General features: G+C 39.6%; 1 protein-coding gene across 8 annotated transcripts in view; it reads right to left on the reverse strand.

Annotated features, from left to right (window-relative positions):
- Nucleotides 1-7,205: 7,205 nt before the first annotated feature.
- Nucleotides 7,206-22,618, reverse strand: part of CCDC141 (coiled-coil domain containing 141) — a 99,725-nt gene continuing 84,312 nt past the window's right edge. For 5 of the 8 annotated variants that reach the window (XM_075430386.1, XM_075430385.1, XM_075430387.1 and 2 more), the window contains 6 exons: nt 20,351-21,237; nt 18,246-18,418; nt 9,685-9,839; nt 9,457-9,586; nt 9,195-9,360; nt 7,206-7,519 (listed from right to left, as the gene is read on the reverse strand). In XM_075430386.1, the coding sequence (XP_075286501.1) occupies nt 7,465-7,519; nt 9,195-9,360; nt 9,457-9,586; nt 9,685-9,839; nt 18,246-18,418; nt 20,351-21,237 (1,566 nt within the window). In that variant the 3' untranslated portion in view covers nt 7,206-7,464. Of the gene's footprint in view, nt 7,520-9,194; nt 9,361-9,456; nt 9,587-9,684; nt 9,840-13,022; nt 13,107-18,245; nt 18,419-20,350; nt 21,238-22,618 lie in introns of those variants that run through there. The other 3 variants (XR_012765022.1, XM_075430389.1, XM_075430388.1) reach the window with 3 other exon arrangements.

The following is a 22,618-nucleotide window of genomic DNA, read 5'->3' on the forward strand; positions in this document are numbered from 1 at the left end:
CGAGTCTCCCCTGGTGCTTTCTGCCAGAGACTTCAGGTTGGGCCATTCTCCCCGGCTGCGGTGTAGAGCGCGTTTTCAATATCTTGCCCTGACCGGAGTGGACCAAGGGCTACGGCATGAACTATCTCCTGTTTAATCTGTTCAAATGCCTGTCGTTGCTCAGGGCCCCATTCAAAATCATTCTTCTTCCGGGTCACGTGGTACAGAGGACTTACAATCTGGCTGTAATTTGGGATGTGCATCCTCCAAAAACCCACAACACCCAGGAAGGCCTGTGCTTCCTTTTTGCTGGTTGGTGGAGACATAGCTGCTATTTTGTTGATGACATCCTTTGGGATTTGACGGCACCCATCCTGCCATTTTATCCCCAAAAACTGGATCTCTTGCGCAGGTCCCTTGACTTCACTTCGCTTAATGGCGAAACCGGCTTTCAGAAGGATCTGAACTATTTTCTCCCCTTTCTCAAAAACCTCCTCCGCTGTGTCACCCCATATAATGATGTCGTCGATGTACTGCAGATGTTCTGGCGCTTCACCCTTTTCCAGTGCAGTCTGGATTAGTCCATGGCAAATGGTGGGACTGTGTTTCCACCCCTGGGGCAGTCGATTCCAGGTGTACTGGATGCCCCTCCAGGTGAAAGCAAACTGTGGCCTGCACTCTGCTGCCAAAGGGATGGAGAAGAATGCATTAGCAATGTCAATCGTAGCGTACCACTTGGCTGCCTTTGACTCCAGCTGCTATTGAAGTTCCAGCATGTCTGGCACGGCAGCACTCAGCGGTGGTGTGACTTCTTTCAGGCCACGGTAGTCTATTGTCAGTCTCCACTCTCCAGTAGATTTTCTCACTGGCCATATGGGACTATTAAAGGATGAGCGAGTTTTGCTGATCACTCCTTGACTCTCCAGTTGACAGATCAGCTGATGAATGGGGAGAAGGGAGCCTTGGTTGGTACGATATTGTCACCGGTGCACCGTTGTGGTCGCGATTGGCACCTGTTGTTCTTCAACCCTCAGCAATCCCACAACGGAAGGATCCTCCGAGAGACCAGGCAAAATGGACAGCTGTTTCATTTCTTCCGTCTCCACAGCAGCTATGCCAAAAGCCCACCGATACCCCTTTGGGTCCTTGAAATACCCTCTCCTAAGATAGTCTATCCCAAGGATGCACGGAGTCTCGGGGCCAGTTACAATGGCGTGCTTCTGCCAGTCCTGCCCAGTGAGGCTCACTTCAGCCTCCAATACACTCAGCTCTTGGGACCCCCCTGTCACCCCCGAAATGCAAATGGACTCTGACCCTTTGAACTCTGATGGCATTAAAGTACACTGTGCACCAGTGTCCACTAGAGCTTTATACTCTTGTGGATCTGACGTGCCAGGCCACCGAATCCACACCGTCCAATAAACCCGGTTGTCCCTTTCCTCCACCTGGCTGGAGGCAGGGCCCCTCTAATCCTGGTCAGGGAAATTGCTGCTCACCTGCTGTAAAAATGACTTGGAGGTCCCCTCCAGAGGATTGGAATCAAGGTCAAACTGTCTACCTGGTCTGGAGAGCTGGCTTCTGGAAACTGGAGCGGCATTTTTCCTAACAGAATCCCCTTTGGTGATTGTTTTACCTCGCAACTCACACACTCGTGCCTCTAGACTTGAGGTGGGTTTTCCATCCCACTTCCTCATGTCCTCTCCGTGGTCACGCAGGTAGAACCACAGGGTGCCCCAGGGTGTATAGCCTCTGTATTCCCTCTGCTGAGCAGAGAAACGCTTGCCCCTAATAGCTGAGACACTGGCCCGTACAGGTGGGGAGTAGGACATATTCCTTTCTAGTCGCTTGACCAGTTTCTCCACGGCTGAGACAAGGGAGGAAGAGAGACTTTACTCATATTGCCAGAGTCTGACAGCCACCTCATCCACTGTTGGTGCCTCCTTACCTTTCCAGTCTACTATTGCCAGTGAGTTGGCATGTGAGGATGGTGCGCTCTGCACAAACTTCCTCCACATGGATTGTGAGCACTGGAGTTCATCTGGGTCTGTGGGTACCTGCTCATCATCTGTGTCACAGTAAACCAGCTCCCGCACAGCTAATTCCCTCAAGTACTGAATACCCCTTTCCATATTGGTCCACTTGCCAGGGTAGCCTATAAAATCGTCACTGAAGGGGTACCTCTCCCTCACGCCTGACAGAAGCCTCCTCCAGAGGCTGAAGACTTGTTCCTTTTTCCCAATGGCCTTGTCAATGTCCCCATCCCCGGCCAGGGATCCCAGCTGCTTGGCTTCCTTGCCCTCTAATTCCAAGCTGCTGGCCCCGTTATCCCAGCACCGCAGCAGCCAGGTGACAATGTGCTCGCCTGGGTGGCGGCTGAAATCTTTCCGCATGTCTCGCAGCTCGCCCAGGGACAGGGACCGCGTGATGATCTCTGTCTCTATCTCCCGCGATGACCCTGGCTCATCGTCATCCCTCCCGGAGCGATCCGCTCTCTTTGCGTCTTTCTTTAGTTTTACGGGGGCGACTGCTACTGGCACAGGTTGGTCACTGGGCTCAGCTGCGATGCCTGCAGCCGGAGCTGGGGCTGGAGCAGCTGCTGTGCCCGCTGAGGAAACCGAGGCAGACCCTGCAGCTGTGGCAGCAGCAGCCGTGGTGCCGGTCGGGGGGGCTGTGACTGCCTGCTGGGCTGGAGGGGCTGCAGGGCCGGCTGGGGGGGCAGCGCCAGTTGCAGTGCCTGCTGCTTCGTTTCCCCCCCCTTCCCCTTTAAGGCACTGAATCAGGTTGAACAGGGCCGCTCGGTAGGCATGGGCCAGACCCCAGCACATTGCGGTGATCTGTGTCTCTCTGGAGTTCCCAGGGTGGCAGCACACTTTTTGCAGATACTTTACTAGTTGTCCGGATTCTGTATTTGTTCAGGGGTGAGTTTAAAACACACCGGGGGTGCCCACTGCTCTAGACACCTGCCCATGCTGTCCCACACACCCAGCCACTCACAGCTATCCGGCCCCGGGGCAGGTCTCTGCACGATGTTCTTAACGACTTGTTTAACCCTAAACAGAACCTGCAACCCATTCAGGAGGCAGAACAAAAGGAGAGTGGTGCCCTGAGCATCCCACGGGTACTCGAAATTCTCAAAAGCCGTTAGGACCAGCCTGAAGGAGAGAGGGGGGGCGAAAGAGTGGGGAAGGTATCCCCTTCGGTTTTCCCCACAGATTGGGTTTGATTATTAACAAATTCTAAGACATAGGGTCCGAGGTATGGAAATGATCACAGTGCCGCATGCAAATACAAGCCTAATTTCATGCACATTGACGTTATCATGTCATAAATCGATATCGTACAGTACAGTAAAATCATAATCCTGATCCTTTTCCCCGTGACGGGGATAGCAGATTAACACAGTGAAACATTGTGGTGTGAACACCAGCAACCTCTTTGTACATGCTTCATTTTGTTTAATTCTAATAATCCTGTTGACTCGATGGGTGCAGCTGCACAAAAGGAACGATTACTTCAGCAGGCCCACATGAAGATGCCTTGAAAGCTGAAGACTCTAGTCAGAACTTAAAGACAAATTCTTTCTCTCCTGAACACTGAAAGCTTCAAACTGCCACTTAGGCAAGTTTTCAATGTACTATTTTGAAGTGGAATTTCCTAATCGTTTTTTTGTAAAAAACCACAACCTTTCCTTTTCTTCATTATCTATCAAACAGTAGTTGTGTATTGTTTACTGTCGCTGCACATCCAATATAGCATAAAACCTGCTTTCTTTCTTAGTCCCTTAATTTATCTGCACGTGCTAATTTGCAAACTGCCTAAGAAGAATCAGTATCTTTCCCATTTTCTTCTCTACTTCCATTTTCCCCTCACTCCTTTCATTCTTTGTCCTGTTCTTTTCTATACAATGTCTGTTATATCTCCTTTCATATACTATTTTCTTATCACTCTGCCCCCCAACCAAATATGCAGAACCAAGGGAGTCATGAAATAAATCATTTGGTCACTTTAAATAAAACTTCTCACCGATACAATGCTGTCCTAAATCCTTACTGAATTGACAAAACACAACCTGAAAAGTACTTGGATCTTGGCTGAATTTCCAGTTTTCTAAAGTCTACTTCTGAACAAAAATTTGGGTTTTCCTCATCCCACCCACCTTCTTTCTTTAAACATACAAATAACTAAAAAATTCATCTCTTATCTTTTAAACCTTTAAATCCTGACCTGTAATCAAAATGCATTTCCACCACCTTCATCCACTCGTTCCCCTGCAAATTCTGTAAACAGTACTTTGTAACAACACCTTTAGAACCTTAAATAAAGGCTATAAAATGCATTACATTCCCAAGAACATCCACGTTTGTGTGCTGCAGCTGGCTTCTGAAAAGCTGCAGCATTTTCAGATGCTAACATCTCTTATCTGAGCTATTGTAACTGATTACGCAAGATATATTAATCTTTTTCAATGCAAACTAAAACTTGCTTGCAGAACATTGTTTTACTTGGTACTGAAGAAGGCACTGTCAGTTGCTCCCAAAGCAGAAAATATAACCAAGGTACTAAGCAATTTTTGAAACTACTTAAGCCATTTTACATATGAACAACTTACTGGGAACTGTGACCAGATTTGAACGAGTATGGAATACAGATCAGGGTCCACATTCACTAACTTCATGTTGATAGTTGTCACCCTTATCATTTCCTTGGAAATATCTAAGAAGGAGATCTACAGACATCACTTTTCCCAAGTTTTTCTTGCACATTATTTCTTTATATATCATCCCCCACATATTTACATATGTGGAACAAGGAAAAAATAAAAACATTACTACTCAGCACCTTACCTTAGGAAGCAGGGCCCTACTAACAAAACCTGAGACCCTGAGTAAAGAATATATTTACTATCTGTTCCACTTCCACAAAACAATAATTTAAATCAGAATACCGGGGACAAATTTTAACTAACATCAAGATAGCCCTTAGAATTTAATAGATACATACATCCTGCCAAATTTCACAGAGCTTTTAATGAACTCATGGGCATCTGTGTTTTATAAAATGAAAAGAAACCAACACACTTATCATGTTTGATAACGGATCCATTCCGGGGGAACACTTGGAGCAATAGCTGTATTTCTCATTGGCAAAAGAAGGTTGCTGAGTATTTTGTTTATCAACACCACTTTCTACTATTTTGTTAAAAAACCACAGGTAAGAACAGACATACAGATTTCTGTTTTGCCTTATGCATTACTTAAAAAAACATTAACAATTTTGTATTTATTTAAAAGTAAAGTTGTGTTTTGTGAATCAAGGGGAAAAAAAGCCCACCTCAAATATTAAAGTTCAAGTTGTTCTTACAGGCTGACAATCAAGAGGTAAAGCAAGAACCCCCCAACGCCTTAAATTGCTGAGGAATCAAGATCAGCAGGCAATGAATTTTACACTTTCACTTTTACTGAATGGATTTTTAAAATAGAAATGTTATATGCCATACTTACAGATTGCAGCTTATAAAAGAACATACATGTTAGGTTTTTCAAAATTTTGAGGGGATGTCTGATATGTACTTTGCAGTCCTATGAACATGACTGCAGTTAGAAACAGTATTTTCTGCAAAGTCTTTAATACTAAACAACATGTGCAAAGGAGGGGCTTAGTTGGCAGAAAGGTAATTGTATGGGATGCACAAGATGTTTGATATTTGCCTCCATTCCATTTTGGAAAAAACTGTTCATGAGAGATTCAGGGTAACTAAGCAGAGCAAGAACCTCAGTCCTCAGCTGCTATATTTATGCGCACATATACATAGTCTTGTGACTCTTCTGTGGGCAGGATGCCATTGACTTTTCCATAACATCAAGCAAGTCATTTATGTGATCAGGTGAAGACATGTACGTGATTTTTTTTTTCAGCTCATTTCCCCTGTATGCCCATACTTTAATTTGAAGATAAATTTTTTACCAGCCAGCCTGCATCTTGTGGCAAACAAATGTTTAGTCTTCTGGTTTTATGACTTAAGAAACTCTCAGAAATGTTATCTCAGTCTCAGTTTGCACAGAGGATGTCTACCTGGATGAAGCACGAAGATGCTGCACTGCTTAAACCCCTATCTGCTCTCTGTGAAAGTGCAAGTGCTTTGCTGTGATATACAAACCCAGTGTAGACCTAATAAGTGTTTATATAAAGAATGACAAAATGTTGAACAATACACACCTAGCTGTGGTATTGGCCAAGCCATACGCAGTGGACTGAAGCAGAAGTCTGAGTAGCATGAATCATTTGCTAGGTAGGACTTTAAAAATCTGAGTCAGAAGGACCAAGCTGAACAACAGTTATTCCCAAGTCTAACTAGATGTTCTGTTGGTTATTGTGCCAGTCAAACAGCCATCCAAAATAGGATGTTTTCTGAACTAATTCTTTCAATGCTGCAAATGGACGACACTATGAAAGTCATCCTCTTTCTCTGCAAGGAGCTTTGCAGTGAAGTGAAAAAGACAGCTAGATTCTGAATTCAAGAGACGGAGATAAAAACTTCATCATGCTAATGACTGCCCTACAATCCAAAAGATTCAATCTCAGTTCAGGTTTTCTTTATGCTCTCAATGGATGCTGTGGGTCTTGAAGAATTCTATCATTAGAAAGTCCTTGGCTAAACTAAGGATGTGCTTTGAAACTAAAGTGGGTATCACTTCATAGTCCACTCCTTTGGACTGTAATGACATGCATCAACTGGAAATCAACTACTTTGTCATGGTAATCCAATCCTGAAAGCAGAAGAAATATACTGGAATACTTCTCCATTATGTTGTCTTAAAGACACTGTCTCTCCCCTGAAGATATTCTTGGTACTAAGCATGCATTAGACAAGATTTGCTATTAAGGTAACCACTCCTTTTGGTGCCCAGCCTCCTCAAAATGTCTCAAAGCTGATCAAAATAAGATAATGAGCACTGTATTTAATAAACTGGAGAATTATGGAGCTATAAACTTATTTTAAGTCCGCATTTGTTTGTCTCTGAATTGTCTATATAAGCTAGTGGGAAGAACGATTGATGGAATTGATGGCACGGATGGAATTCGTAGCAGAATAAAATGGTGGGTACTAATGAATTACAAAGGAGATCTGTAATTTTAAAGGCTAATGTGTCTTTCTTCCATCGTCATCTTCTGTTAGATTTTTCCAACAAACCAGAACAAAACCACAAGAAATGAGAAATCACGGTTTAATAAATACTATGCACAGGTGAACTCTATTCATGATTTATTTATAAAGAAACCAAATACAAATCGTAACCTAGCTATAAATTGAATAGCACTCACAAGATTCATTTTCTCCTCATTAATGGACAATATCTACTAACAGACACAGCAAACAACATAAGCACCCTCATGAATCAGGCATCTTGCAGTTCAGCCCATCTTCTTATCCGCTACAGCAGGCAGGAGAAGAACAGGATCACGTTCCAAACTCAAGCTAATCTCTTATGGCCTCTCAAGTTCAAGAAACACTCCTTGGAGCCAGAGTTTCTCTTTAAAGCTGTGTAAAAAAGGTCAGTTAATATTGCTTATATTTTTAATGATGGCAGCTGCAGCCTTCCCTTTCATAAGCAACACTGTGGTGGTTGGCATAGACTGTTCTCTGTGGTCTTGAGACAATGTGAGATTAGAGATAAAATAAACAGTGATTCCAGACAGAACATAAAGTATCCTAAAACTCATCTTACTGACAATAACAAATAACCAGAGCGCACTACAAAGAACAGAAGAGATGAGAAAAATGAGGAGAAATTTGACCTTTCTGTACGACCTACATGTTCTAATTATACTCTGTGTACCCTAAGTAAAACTAACTTGATTTTTTTTGCTTTGGAATATCTGCCATCTCACAGCTACAGAGAAGAAAACCTGAAGAAAATATATGGGATATGGGATGCTTGATCAGATGGGCATGAGGGACAGCATGCAGGCAGCTTATGATGAAATGAGAACGGCTTTTGAATCAACATATGCGAGTTTTCCCTTCCATTTACTTGTTGCTCTACATCTCTATACACAAACCACCAGAACTTAAAGACAAAACACTACTCTCATTTCTCTATGGCTTTTTGCCATAGAAATAACTATGTTTGAAAATTCTTTTAGGCAACAAATGCATTTTTATGTGACCAGTGTAAACTTAACATTTTGAGCACACTGTGAAAGACTAGACTGACAGGAATCCCACAGATTTTCAGCTCCTTTCCCACATCATATTAACCATCACTTCTTTAAAGCCACAAGTCTCCTGGAGCCTCTTTTCCATCACATTGTTCCACATACCTTCTAGAAAGAAAGCTATTTTACTGTATCATGAGGAAACCAGCTTTTCACTGTAAAGCAGTCTTACCAACTTCAGAGTTGTGTAATAAACTTCATTAATAGAATTGTTCAGGTATTTTCTATTGAAAACCTCTGACAGCAAGTCTTACTTTTACGTGCACAATCTCTTCCTAACCCCCACCTACATTACCTCATCTTACCTAATGTTTCCATTGAAACAGTGAACTAATAGTAGAGTAAACCAGATTAGTAATGGTCACAGGGTATAAAAACTCTCTCATTCCTGAATACATTACTTAAAAGACAGGCTGTTCTAGCACCATAAACCATAGTACGCTATCAGAGCCTAAATTCAGGAGGCAAGGGACTATTGACTTCATGTATCTCATTTAATCTTCTGAAATTGCACAGTGGGAAGTTTTGCCATCTTTAATCAATTAAGGAACAATGACTGTTCCTGAGCTATTAGGACTGCTAATTCTTCTTCCAAATAAGATGCTTATCTAGTAGAAAACATTGTTTACACATTCTGTTATTGAAACTTGATGTTCATGTAGCTGTATCAATTTGAACTTCTGGAATACTTTGTATCTTTGAGCTATTCAATCTTACATTAATATCTAGATGAAGACACCTGGATTTTAAAAAATTATTTCACTAAACTACCTTATTGCACAAACTCCATTTTCTATTGTATTGCAAGGTCTTTCATCTAAGAGAATTGTGTATCTTCTGATGAAGAATCAAGCATAAAAGGCAATCACACATTACGCACTCCACTGACGTAAAAATTCATAGGATTCATTAGAGTGTTTGACGTGTGCTTTGTAAACTAAAGTCCTTACTGCTACTGCAGTATTACAAGATGTAGCACAGAGTAAGCTTCCAGTTACCTTACTGGGAGATGTTTCTCCATTGGCCTTTGATGTCGCACACTATGTGTGTCATGGGCTTGTATTAGCTCAGGTGTGGTGACATTCACTTCTTCTGAAAAGTATCCATCTTCCCATTCTGATTTAGCCTGAGTTACAGTGGAAATATCTGCAGTTTTATCTTTCCCTGAAACAAAACACGTACATTAGTAGGTGGAAACAAAGTGCTCATTTAATATGGCACAAACATGCCTAAAACCATGCAGCTGGCAGGATGAATCACCTATCACTGTTATGAATGCAGAACAGCGTGCCTTTCCAGTTTCATTGCTGGCAACACAGGTATATTTCCCAGTATCGGCAAGGACTACATTTCTTTTTAAAAGGTAATAGGTATCTCCTAATTTCTCAATCTGTAAAAAACCAGAATGCACATAGGAGTTTATTAGATAATATATTTTGCTTTATGCTACTTTCTCCCCAGAAATATTTCAAGAACATTAAAACATACACTGATGTCTCCAGATACCACTCGGATATCATCCTTCATCCAGCAGACATGTGGTTTGGGCTTTCCATGTATGGTGCAATGCAGGATTAAATCTTCTCCTTCTTGTAGAGTTGTGTGTCCAAATTTTTGTATGAAGTTTGGCTGTTTTCCTTGTACTGAAAAAAAAATATTCACTGTATTGTAAAAGGCACAACCAAAGCAACTGAAGGAAAAAAAAATGTTCTCATAAAGTTCACTGCATTGCAGGACAAAGAGAGCCTTTATTGATGCCTGGAGCTCAGGACAACTTGTTTGCAAGACAGTTAGTAGGCAGACATCATTTACCTACATAATACAAAGTTTGTTGAAACACATGGATATTAGCACCCAAGAATTTCATGCATTGACACAGTGATATTAGTTCCATGGTAATGCTAAAGAATCATGTCCTTTGTGTAGGCAGTCAGCAAGCCTATGCAGATTACTGTGTTTCAGTGAAGGTGGAAGAGTAAATATTCCACACAAATCTAACGTGACAAAGTCAAGACAATAAACATTTGCATTTAGTGCACTGTTGTACACCACACTTTTTCTTCACATCTTTCCCCCTATTCTTCCAGACAAAAAAATGTTATGGAAAAAATAAAAAAAGAGTGATCAATACTTGCGACAATGATGAAAGCCAGAACGTGGCCTCTGTACCACTTGGATCAAGATATTTTTGTGGCCATCACTAATACGAAAACCATGTACTTCCAGATCATCCAGTAAAAATCTGACTCAGATCAAGGATCGGCAGATAATTGCATTTCTATTGCAATAATGACAGCACATGAGATTGAGTTTGTGCTGGCTTCATGCCAGCTGTGGGAGGACAGCTGACACCTGAGCCAGTACAAGGCCTGGCTAATGCAAATTAACCTATCAAAATTCTTAAAGAAATTTCAGTCATCAGTGTCAGTTTGTACTGAATCAGAGCATTGCTTCATGTGACATGTAACTTCACGACCTGTAAAGCTGGATTTACTGGATCACTGTACTACTACCTGAGGTTCCACTGACATTCTACCTCCAGGGCCACAGTAAAAAAGACAATGACCTCAGAACTCAGACTAAGTATTCTTGACACAGGGAACCCAAAGCAGCAGATGTTAAAACCCAGAAGCACACACAGACATATACTGTAACAAAATTGAACATTTTGCATTCCCATCACACACAGAATGTCTTCTTGTTCCTCTTTACTATAAATTGTACCATGTGTCCATAATATAAACAAAAGTAATCACCAGTCTCCTCAGAAACTGAAAGCTGCTGAAATGTGTGATAAATAACAGAGCTTGAAACTGCTCTTAACTATGCCAGCATTACTCCACTGCTTTAGTACAAAATTGTTTTCTTTATGCTATTGTGAAACAAAAATCAGCGTATCTCACAAAGGTGCCCAGCAACTTCTAAACTCAAACATATTGAGCTCATAGCTATTTTTGCCAAATGTGGGACTGTCAGCATGGTGAGGTAGACCTTTTCACTCACTGTATTAATAAATCTACTTCTGGTGAGCTCTTACTTGCAAGAAGCTTTCAAGCTTGGCTGCTCTTACATTCTTCCCATGTACTGTAGGACTGAGGCCACAACATAGAGCAGAGGTATATGAGTTTTACTCTCTCATACTCTTGCTAACCTAGGGTCTATATTAGCCAGTCCCAGCAGCTCAAACAGCTCGGTTCTTAACTGTTGAAAGTTAGCATGCACAAGTTGTGACCAACATTGCATTGCATGCACCTGAAGCACAGAAGTTTGGGATCTGCAGCTTCACTTCAAGCACAAGAATGAAGCTTACATCCCTGTCTCCTCTTTGCAGGCAGCTGGCAAGGTCACAAGCAGTGCATGATTAGCTTGTATTCCAGTGGAAAACATTGAGTGGGTATCTGCCACTCCTTGTGACATTTTTGGTTGGATTCCATTACTTTTGCGGTTTATATTACCTTGTGAAGTCAGACTGCACCTCATACCAGGATGGTTTCTACCATTAAAAAAAAAAAAATCCAAAACCATCTGAGTGGAATGGTGATCATGATCAGACCTCATCTTGATTTTGTATCAGTAACTCAGCAGAATATAAAAACTAAAACGTCCCGCTTCTAGAGAGCAAACGGAAAAGTATATGCAAAGAAAACCATTCTCTCTAAGGCACAGGCTAGAACACAACAGGGAAAAAAGAAAGAGTACAAGAAAAGCTGAGAAAGTAAAAAAGCAAGCGGTACAAGAAGAGTTCATCCTCTGACAGCAACCTTCAAAATAGAGTGGATACTTATATTTCACCAATGGTTTTTACATGATATCATAATGAAATGTCAGAAGAAGCCAAGACAACTTGTAAATTAAAAATGATTTCTTGGCTGGACATCCCATGAATCACAGAGTTTAGAAGGAACACATCTTTCCTCTTGCGTTGTGGAGGGAAAATATTTCAGAAAGCCAGTGGTACTGAAATCCCACTCTAAAGGCTTCAGATAAGAAGTTTCTCAAATATTAAATATTACATAAGTTATTTGTAGGAACCAGCAGAGTTCTGCTACAAACTGGGGAACTAGCAAGGAAAACTCATCAGTCTGGAGCAATGCAAAAACCACAGGTGGAGACATCACCTGCATCTGGCTTTACCACACAGCTTTCACCCCTGCTCGAAGTTTCTCTCACACACAGGTATCACCAGGTCAAGCCATTTTTTAATCATTTTGCTTCACAGCTATTCTTAATCTTTCTACTCTGGGCATATAATTTCCAATCTCTGAGATCGTGAAATGTGGTATTAGCAAGTTTATCAGCTTCCTCCTATCTTCTCTAATGTAGGCTAGGCAGATTCACACTACGTCACTCAGAGACTTCGAATTCACTCAGCATTGCTCTGAATTAAGACACTGCACTTTATTGTTTAGAGCTTTTGTCTCAGCCAAGCTCCTAACACAATCAGAAGGAATTTTATTAAGGAATACCAAGTTGGTCTCATGACCCAACTGATCAGAAATATCCATAATCAAGAGCTCCAGTCTCCTTGAATACCATGGTATAGCATCATTATAGTCTGAGCAGTAATTTTGAGACACAGCTCCTCCAAGCCACAAAAATATACACACGTAAAAATTACCAGCTCACCCTCACAAAGTCTCCAGAGAAAGGTCCAGAAATAGGCATACCTTATCAGTGATTTGAAAGGAAGCCACCTTCTCCATTGCAGCTCCAGCCAAACAGAATGCCTTATCCTCTCTTTGCCTACTGACCCATGCTTGGGTACTCAGACAGGCTGCTTCTTTTGAAAAATGAAAATAATTAAGCCCTTTCCCCTCCAAACTTACGCATGTTGTGTAAATACCCCTCCACACAACTCCACATCTTGTAGTCAGGCAATCTCATTCACCATTTTCTTTCTTAATGGGTGTCTGTGTATGGGGAAGGAGGAAGGGAGGATAGGTTACTAATATGCCCAAGTACAGTATTTTTGTTTTAAAGTTAAGAGAGATTGAGATTTAAATCTGCTCTTTAAAGAGAGAAATTGGAAAGATGTAAACATTTTGGGGTCTTGAACTAACTATGATGATGGGAACTGAACACTGTAAAACAAGAAAGTAGCAGAACCAAAACAATACCAAACACTGAGATGTACTCCCCAAGTCTGGTTAAAAGAAGGTGGAAGTGAAGCATGCACAACATGAACTATAAAAAAAAACAACAACAAACGGGGGGGGGTGAGAGAAAGCATTATGTTGCAATTATTGCTGAAACAGAATGAGTGTGGGTTTCTTTCAGAGAAATATTAGTGTATCATGAGACTACCTCACTGTCACTCTCTTAAGATTATCTGAACAGAAAATAGCAGAAATTTTACAGTAAAATTTTTTGGGCATTCACTAAAGCCCTTAATTAAAGAGTATTTAAACCCAGACTGCCACCACAGCAGCAATGAGCATTGACTACGCCTTTGTTTACAAAGCAAAGCATTAAACCCAGGAGACTTTCAGTATCCTGTTGTGTATCCAGTATCTCTAATCTCTTTTTTTCAAATCTTGTTTATTGCAGCATTTAAAAAATGTGACTGGTATCCACATACCGATTAAAAACTGTGCATTTAAAACTACACCTGATTTAAAGTAGATGCAATACCATGATTTAAAGTAGATGCAATACCACGCTCAGAAAATCAAGTTTTGTTAATCCAAAGTTCACAGAAAAGTTCAAATTTTCAGAGGAAAGGCTTAATGAACCTGATCAGGTACTTCTACAATGATTTACTAAGATTTACAGATGTGCTACGGCAACTGCTGGCCTTGTATCTACATCTTCTTGCATTCAACAATCATAATATCTGACTATGCAAAAATCACAACATTCTCAGAAGTGACAAGCTGTTTGTTTTGACCTTTTATTATTTCACAGTGTCTGTTACATAAAAATAGCATGAATGCCATACGTGCATGTACTTTTGAAAATAACAGTATACTTAGGCTTTAAAAGTTGGATTCATATGCACCTCACTTTCTTCTCACAAACCAGACTTGAAAGATGTTATGTAACACAAGCAGAAACTCAGTTCCAGGATTTAATCCAGAAGTAAGAACCTCACCTTTCACAGATAAGAAGTTTGAGTAAAAAGTGAAAGTGTATGCTATGCCACAGGAGCAGATCATAAGCCACTTCAGCTGCTTTTGAACTGCACAGCAAAACTGAGGCTTACTTTCCTTAGAACGGCAGCTGGCTTCCCTGGGTGGCAGGTAATCTACTGGGATCTTCCATCTAAGCTTTAGACGTATATAATTTTTATCAGGGTGTACAAAGAACTCTGTATAAATCTACCCTTTCCCAGAGGAGCAATTTTGTTTTGTCTTGGCATAGTTGAACACAAGATCACCCTTGACATCTCTTTTCTGTGAGGCTCTATTGAAATCTGGGTTACCTAATTTGTAAATTACAAGATTCCTCATCTGGAACACCTTCCTTGAGCATGTAATCCCAAACCAAGTCTCAAATAGAAAAGCCTTAAAAAAGTCCATTAAGATAAACTACTTTTATACCTTGTTCAGTACATGAACTACCAATAGTGCTTTCAAAATACAATGAAAAAAGAGAAAAATAGATAAGGAAAATACAAACTTCAGCAACAAGGGTCATTTCATGAACTGTTTAAACCATAATTGAGAAGGAAAAAAATCAGAATTGTGTTGATTTTAAATGCTTTTCTGCTAAGGGGGTAAAACATAAGTATATTTGATTAGACACACGCAGCATGATACATACTCAGAGTTTTACTGAAGGCAGAATATGTTGTTGTTGTTCATAGGCATATGCAGCACAGATCTGTAAATGTTGGAATAAAATTTACTCTCTCTCCAAGGCTTCTCTTCAACTCCTCCCCTTTTAGAGGAAAGTTGACAGTCCTCCTTGTTATGTTTGGAACTGGGAGTGTAAGCCAAACTCCAATAAAATGCTACATCACCTGTTAGCTTCTAAATAATATTAATAAAAAAATGGAATAAATCTCACTTGGAGTCAAAGCTGCATCTCTTACGCTCACACAATTTTGTAAACTGGCCTTGTAGTCTGGCTGCCAAATCTCAGGTAAAGCAAGCAACTGAGATTGCTTCTACTTGTTCTAAAGCCAGTTAAATGGAGTTAACGGAAACAGATTTAATGCAAATTTGTATGAGGGAGCAGGTCCACATGCCTGCTCCCTTGTAATACTGCAGGAGCCTGGAGGTACATCAGAAAGTGTTATGAGGGAGGGAAAAAAAATTGTTCCCATAATCTGTGTACTCTCATCCAGCAGTTCTGTGTGTGTTTGTTGCCTTTTTAACTTGTAGAGCTGATTATCATAAATAGCAAGCTGTCTTTCTGTAAGTGCCAGCAGGTAATCAGATCCAACTACAAGTCTAGATCCAAGGTACCTCCAATTCCTGCTCTATGACATGATGAAAAGTTCCCATTTTTTTCTCCTGCTTTGGCAGAACTACAACTGAGTTTGGGACAATTATTTCCAAGCAGGGCTGGAAGCCTAGCTCTAGCCTTGCTTTCTGAAGGACGGAGACTCACCTTACAGTGCTGTTTTGCTCAACAGCTCTCCTCCAACCAAAAAGGTCAAACGCATATCTCTGAACTCACACACTGGCCATATGAAATAGAACAATGATCATTCTAGCACTGAACTTTCTGTAGCTTTAAAGATGAAGGATCCACAAGAGAAAACAGAAATGCAGCTTTAAGCCCAGCATCTACAGAGCTACGACGACTCTTTCTGTCACAAAGCTTACGACAATTCATGGTTAATTTAAAAGCCTAATTCTAGCAGAGGCACGGCAGAAGAGGAAAGAACATCTCTACTTTCACTCTTGTTCTTGTGTGCTTATTCTTAGCCTCAATACCGAAGGCAAAAATGCCTGAAAAAGTGACCCGAGTATTATATAAAGTCACTTAGAAAAGCAGAAAACAAGTCAAAACAACATCTATGATTACTTTTAATTTTTGAATGATGGCAATTTTCAGTAAAAACAGAGGACTGAATGGCAGCCATCACCTAGAAGACTCATTTTCAAATAGAAAATGAGCGTTACAAACAGGATAAAGTTATCAAGCACTGGCAGCTCTGCAGCAGGCAAAATCTTACAGCGTGTAGGAGAGGCATTTTGGTTTGTTCTTACCACCACATTGCTTAATACATTGCTTATGCAACGCAGCTTGCTCACAGAGGTTCTTTGCTGTGTTTGTAACAACCATGCATAAAGTCACAAGGGCATAAAAAAACAAAATGGAATTTTATTTTTAGGAAAATTGAAACATTCAAAATCATCCTAATTATTAAAATTAGTTTTACTGTGAAATGGAAAGTGTGCTTTAGGAAAATGGATGATTTTTATACCTGAGAGAATTTTTATGAATCCACATTTTTGGGAGAAGGCTGAACTTAGAAATTTGTTCATCCATGGTAATATCAATTTTAATTAGAATTTACTTTATTCCCCCATCTGCTTATCACCTCCTGCTTCTGCTCCCTCTCATATTGCTGTGAGCTTATATTCCCTTGAGAACTTCTCCTGTTTCAAAGTTACAGGAATTTTAATAAAGTTGCAGTCACTGGGCCAAAATAGCTAAATGTCAGTCTTCAGCCTCACTGACCCCCGGCAATTTGCAATACATACTCTGTTCACAGCATGGTACACAGTAAAAGGTGTACTTCATTTAGGCAAATTATGCAAGAGAAATATTTCCTCTCTATAAATTTTCCACAATAATGCAGATGTAATATTAAAGCTGCAAATTAAAGATGCTGGAAAAATCATGTAGTTGTTTGTAATTTCTTTTTACTGTACAACAAGTACTGGAGCTAAAGAATGAAGTTACATTTGAGGATTTATTAATGAAATCTTCCACTGGCACAGGTATGTCATTGTTATCAAACATTTAAACAAATTACTACGTTAATACAAAATAATATTTGTGGTTGTCCTTGCCAAGAATGAAACGCAATACTTAGGTCAACAAAGCTCTGGTTTGGATTTACTGCTTTGAAATTACAGGGGAATTCAATTTGACTGAAATAAAACTTCTTTTTTTTTTTTGGTGTGAATACACTTTTGAGTACTTCCCCAATTTGGTTGATTGTTTGAAATCAGTGTGTTCAAAGTTTTAAACGTGCACAAATGCTCACTTTAGAAACTATTATCTTTCTTGTCTTATACTAACAATTTAGCAGATTATTAGGAATATCTGTAGCTTTCATTTTATAAGAAGGCAGAGATAGTATTACAAGCATCGACCTAAGCAGACTGGTATGCTGGAACACCTTGTTTTGCAAACATTTGGGGTTTTTGGTCTACTGTATGCTAGATGCCACTTACACAGACCTGATCATTCTGGGTCAAATCTTTATAATTCTATTGGAACTACTGCAATTGTCATTTGTGGAGTCGATCTGGGCTGAGACAGATTTAAATCTGATCTATGCCAGTGCAGTCATGCATGGTATGAGTTCTTTACTAAGAAGCTTTAACCTACAAATAAAATTTTTGAAAAAGTATATGAGAAAAATGTGGTTGGAAATAATACATTTGATGTTTAAAAAACATTTCAACACCTTCCACACCCCCTCCCAAAAAAAGACATATCATAAAATATACATTACTGTGACCACTCTATCTGAGCGTATCTTGGCGTTTAATACCTATAACCATTAAAACTGTTTCCAACACTTTGTAATGCCAACATTTTTACAAAGTGAAACTCTGCCTCGGATTCTAGAAGATCTTGGTAACTTTTTTATCTCAACATCACTATGAGAAAGGAAAATAAGCACATAATACTGTTATTAAAGAAACAAGCAATCTATCGAGTGTAACACATAAAAGGTTTGGTACAGACTGTGAAAGATGCAGCATCAGAAAATAAATTTAATGTTGTCTTAGCATGTGAGTATTAAGTCCAGTGCAGTCAATATTGTACTTATTTTGTGAATAGCCAGTACATTAGTGATACGCTAATATAGATGACACACAGCATTATCCAGTCTATTCTTGTAATTGGTGGCCTGTTACCTTTCACGTGGAGAATGGCACTTGATGAGACAGTGCCGTTCAAATTTTTAGCCCGAACAACATAGAGGCCAGCATCTTTATCACACACCTTCTGAATGAACAAAGTATGCTTTGTCTCCTTCTGTAAAAGCTTTAAGTGCTCATCTGCAGTCAGTTTCTGGCCCTTCTTGTACCTGAAGCAGAGAGTCAGTTTTCAAGTCAGATTTATATCATGGTATGCCAAGCAGAACTTTGCAAATTCAGACCACCTCTGTAACACTACATTGGCAGCAAGAGATAGAGCTCACTGCTGTGCTCTCATTCCTCAGTTTTAAAGTTATATGAAAATACAGATGAATATTTAAAAAATTCAAACTGCTGGATAATAGATTCTTAATACTAGAAAATGTGGTTCTGAAAATGGTTTTCAATGGACTGAGTCACAGTTATTTCAATGCAGTATGGGAGAGAGTAGCATGAAGCCCTGGACCCTCAGTTTTGTGCTGAAACATTTTTGCTAATAAGGTGTTGAGTCAACCCACATTCAACTCATGAATAGGCTCTTAAGATGCATAAGCAATGTACAAACTTTATGAACTTGTGCCTTCAGTATAAAGAACAGTCAAGGACCTGTTAGTCCACCCCAGTCCACTTAACATTTACTTAGCACACACCAGGATGTTATTTCAGAGAACTGGTGTCATATTCTAACATTTGAGGATCTGTCACCATGTATTGGTATTGACTCCTGATTTACATATTGGAAGTGAGGGAAAATTCTGGCTCTTCTTGCCTTGTGATGTTTCAGCATAAGCTACATTTAACCTAACACAAACATAGAAAAGTTTTTCCACATGTATATCCAATAAAACGCCTACATCAGTACAAAATACATAGTATTGGTGACTTTTTAATTACAAAACCCCGCATTTTTTGTTTTCATAGATTTCTAATTAGCAAAATGCTTTCGGCTGAATGTTATTTTTTAAAAGACCACATATCACCAGCGTATATATTTTTGACCAAAATGAATGCTTTCTTACAATAAAATAAAAGTGAAGGTACCTCTTGTTTCACCAACAACACACTCCTCAAAGTGAACGATAGCGGGATTTAAAACAGAGTAACTTTATTAATACCAACACAGTATAGCACCAAGGCTGCAGTGTCCAGTATTTTTCTCAGAACCATAGAAGAACATTCAGCTTACTAAAATGTTATAGTTTGCCTAAGTCTTTACACGTGTCATAATAATCTTGACATCGTGTTTCCAGTAAGAGGCCTATGTTTTTTTAATACATTAGAAGAAAGGCCTCCATTGTGAAAGTCTAATGGAGTAAATGGAGAAACTGCAAATAAGGTAAAATTGTAGGAAAATATGCTAATATATAGAGGACTACTACCAAAATCTTGAAATCCCGCCCCTCCTTCAGTCCCCATTCCCTTTGGCAGGCAATTTCTAAAAAGTAACCTTAAAAGATGTTCATATTACATATCTGTATTTCTCACAAATACAGTATACAGTAACATTAATAGACATACAGCAATTCAGAGAGAGAGAAAGTGCACAGAAATATACAATATAAACCTGGTTCTCTTAGTGTAGACACTTCAGGCTTTTTTCAACCTGTAACCCCTCTCCAGCTTTCAACAACTGACTCTCACATATATATAAACGTGTGCCTCTATATATGTAATGGCTATATAAATATTTTAGCATGCACACACGTGTTATGTGTCTGTCTGCCCATATACAGTGCCAAGATCCTAAGCAAATGCAACTGAATTTATTTATGGTAGATGTGGAGTGCACATTTGTTTTAAATTATGGAACAAGTGGAATGTCATATTCCAGAATACAAAAACTATATATTTGATTAAAAAACATTGGATATGCTTGCAGTAGTTTGATACTCTCAACATTAATAAAATTGACTATACAGAGATATTATTTCAAGTAGGTTAATTGTCAAAAGCAATTCTGAAGGTGGGAATCATGCAGAAGTGTGGAGCAGAAAGGATACAAGCCATTTATTCTAGTCTAGAGATTAATTGATTTCCTTTTAAGTGGTTCAAGGTGTCTTGCTAATAGGTATATTTACTACTAGTCATTATAAGCTACCCACCATGTCAGTGTAGGCTCTGGGAATCCTGTTACTTCTACTTCCAATGTTACCGGAGAACCTTCCATGACGGTTTTGTTAGATAGAAGCTGGGAGAAGTTAGGCACCTGTCCAGTTAGGCTGGCCATGCTGTTCTTTTCTGATGAACTTTTAATCCCTTCTCGGGTGACCATCTGCCTCTGATTGCTTCTGGCGGCGTCTGATTGAAACACGAAACCTGAGAATGCATCAGGCAAAGCATGCAGCCTGTCCTGGGTTTTAGCACAGTTATTCAAGCCATGCAATTGTTCTTGTGTTTCTGCCATGCTTTTATGAAGTTCAAGGTGTTGCGAATGTGTCTGGCACACTTCACTCATCATGCTATATACTGGTTTGGCATTTACAGCGCAGGACACAGTGCTAGCTTCAGATATTCCTTGTAAGCGACAAGTCAAAGGAGACACTGCTCTGACTTTTGGACCAGAATCTGTTGCAGAGATACAAAACTTCTCACACTGAGTGGATGGGCTTTCCATTCTATTATTTGTAGCATCAGCGTAAGCAGAATTTATTAAGAGATCAGATGCTTCCATCACTTTTTTAATACTAGTGGTTTTCTGCATTTGCAGGCTCAAGGAACTGACATGCAGACTATGAGAACTACAGCAGCACTGCTCTTCTAGCTCTGTTTCAGAATGCAGGCGGTTGGATTCTGGTGTCTCAGAAAGCGGTGGCAAAGAGATATCATCAGGTGATATACACTCATATTCATCTCCGGAGGGTATTTCTTCTGCCAGGAATTCAGTCTGTAAACTATCCTCTTTGGCTGAAGATGACAGCTCTGTATCCTGTGAAACAAGATCCTCACCAGCTGGACAGGGAATTGGAATATCACCCAATTTATTCCTCTCCTTGAATTAGGAGGTGAAAGAAGAGAAAGGAAATAAGAAGAAAAACAGAGAGAGAGGATGAGTTATCATTCTATGCATCCTCTTTTCATGTAGAAGCTATCAACAATATTTGAAATATTTCTTCTAATTAAGCTTAATGTATTCTGAGAAGCAGGAGGAAATATGTGGAAAAGGATAATTCCTCAGAAAATTCTGCACCAGCCAAGTGGAATTTCAAACTGTTTGGATGGATTTTAGCAGATACTATTATAATTCTATATAAGCATTTATTACAACAGTAACAACAAAAGTACCTCTTTCGATAAACAAAGGACAACCTGTGGATTTCCTGTAGGTGCTGTTTATATGAGCATTTGTAATGGGAAGGTGGAGGAGGAGGTGGCCTAATTGCATCTAAATGGCACACAGTTACATAGCAATAAAAATCTATTAACAGCCAAGTTACCGGACTTTGATTCTTTCAGAAACAGAGTCACCAGTCATGCTCAATATTTACAGAATTATACCAACATCTTTACGGTATTTTCCAAGCATTTCATATTTCCCTTACTTTTTGCCAGATGTTTCAAGATCTTCTCCAAACATTAACAGAAAACAATGTTGAAATTACTTTTCTGTTATCTTGGATCCAGAATTTAAAAAAAAAAAACCCTCTTATCATGTTTCAAAAACAACTGGATGTGGCACAAGCACATTCATTTTAATCACAAAGCACCAAAGACATTACCTGATTTATTAACTACTTCTCTGCCTCTTGATTTTTATAGAAATTTGTAATCACATATTCAGGCCTATTTCATTTGTGCCAGGGCTCTCAGCCCTGTTCATAATGTCACTGTCTCAGTGTTCATAATGTTTTTTCTGCTATTCTCTCATTGTTGAGTTCTACAAAAATACGTAATCTACTAAGGAATGTTTCTATCACCTACAAACTGTTCACTCAGATCAATTGGGTGATACACTGGATGTCACTGCTTTCCAAAGAAGGTCTCTTTGGCAGTATCCAGTACAAAAGTACAGCACCATATTCGTTTTGGCTTTCTTTTTGCTTTATTGCTCTAACTAGAACCCAATCATCAGTGCACAAAGTTAACAAAATAAAAGTAAAAACAAGTAGTAGAACCTCACATGTGCCCCTGTCCTGTAAATATGGTAGTTTTAATATGGATGTTCTTTCAAGTTAATACATTTGTTATTTTGAAGCCATGTGATTCATGCCAGATCCAGGAATGAATGACTGGAAGTAAGCTTGGTACTTCAGTCACTCTTACAAATGAATTATTTGGTAAACAGACCAAATTTGGTCTGTTTACCAAATAATTCATTTGTAAGATGAAGTTCAAGTTTGGGTATTAAATGTGTTTTCCACAAGCATCCCCTG

Source organism: Opisthocomus hoazin, chromosome 9 (assembly GCF_030867145.1).
Source record: "Opisthocomus hoazin isolate bOpiHoa1 chromosome 9, bOpiHoa1.hap1, whole genome shotgun sequence".
NCBI classification, from domain to species: Eukaryota; Metazoa; Chordata; class Aves; order Opisthocomiformes; family Opisthocomidae; genus Opisthocomus; species Opisthocomus hoazin.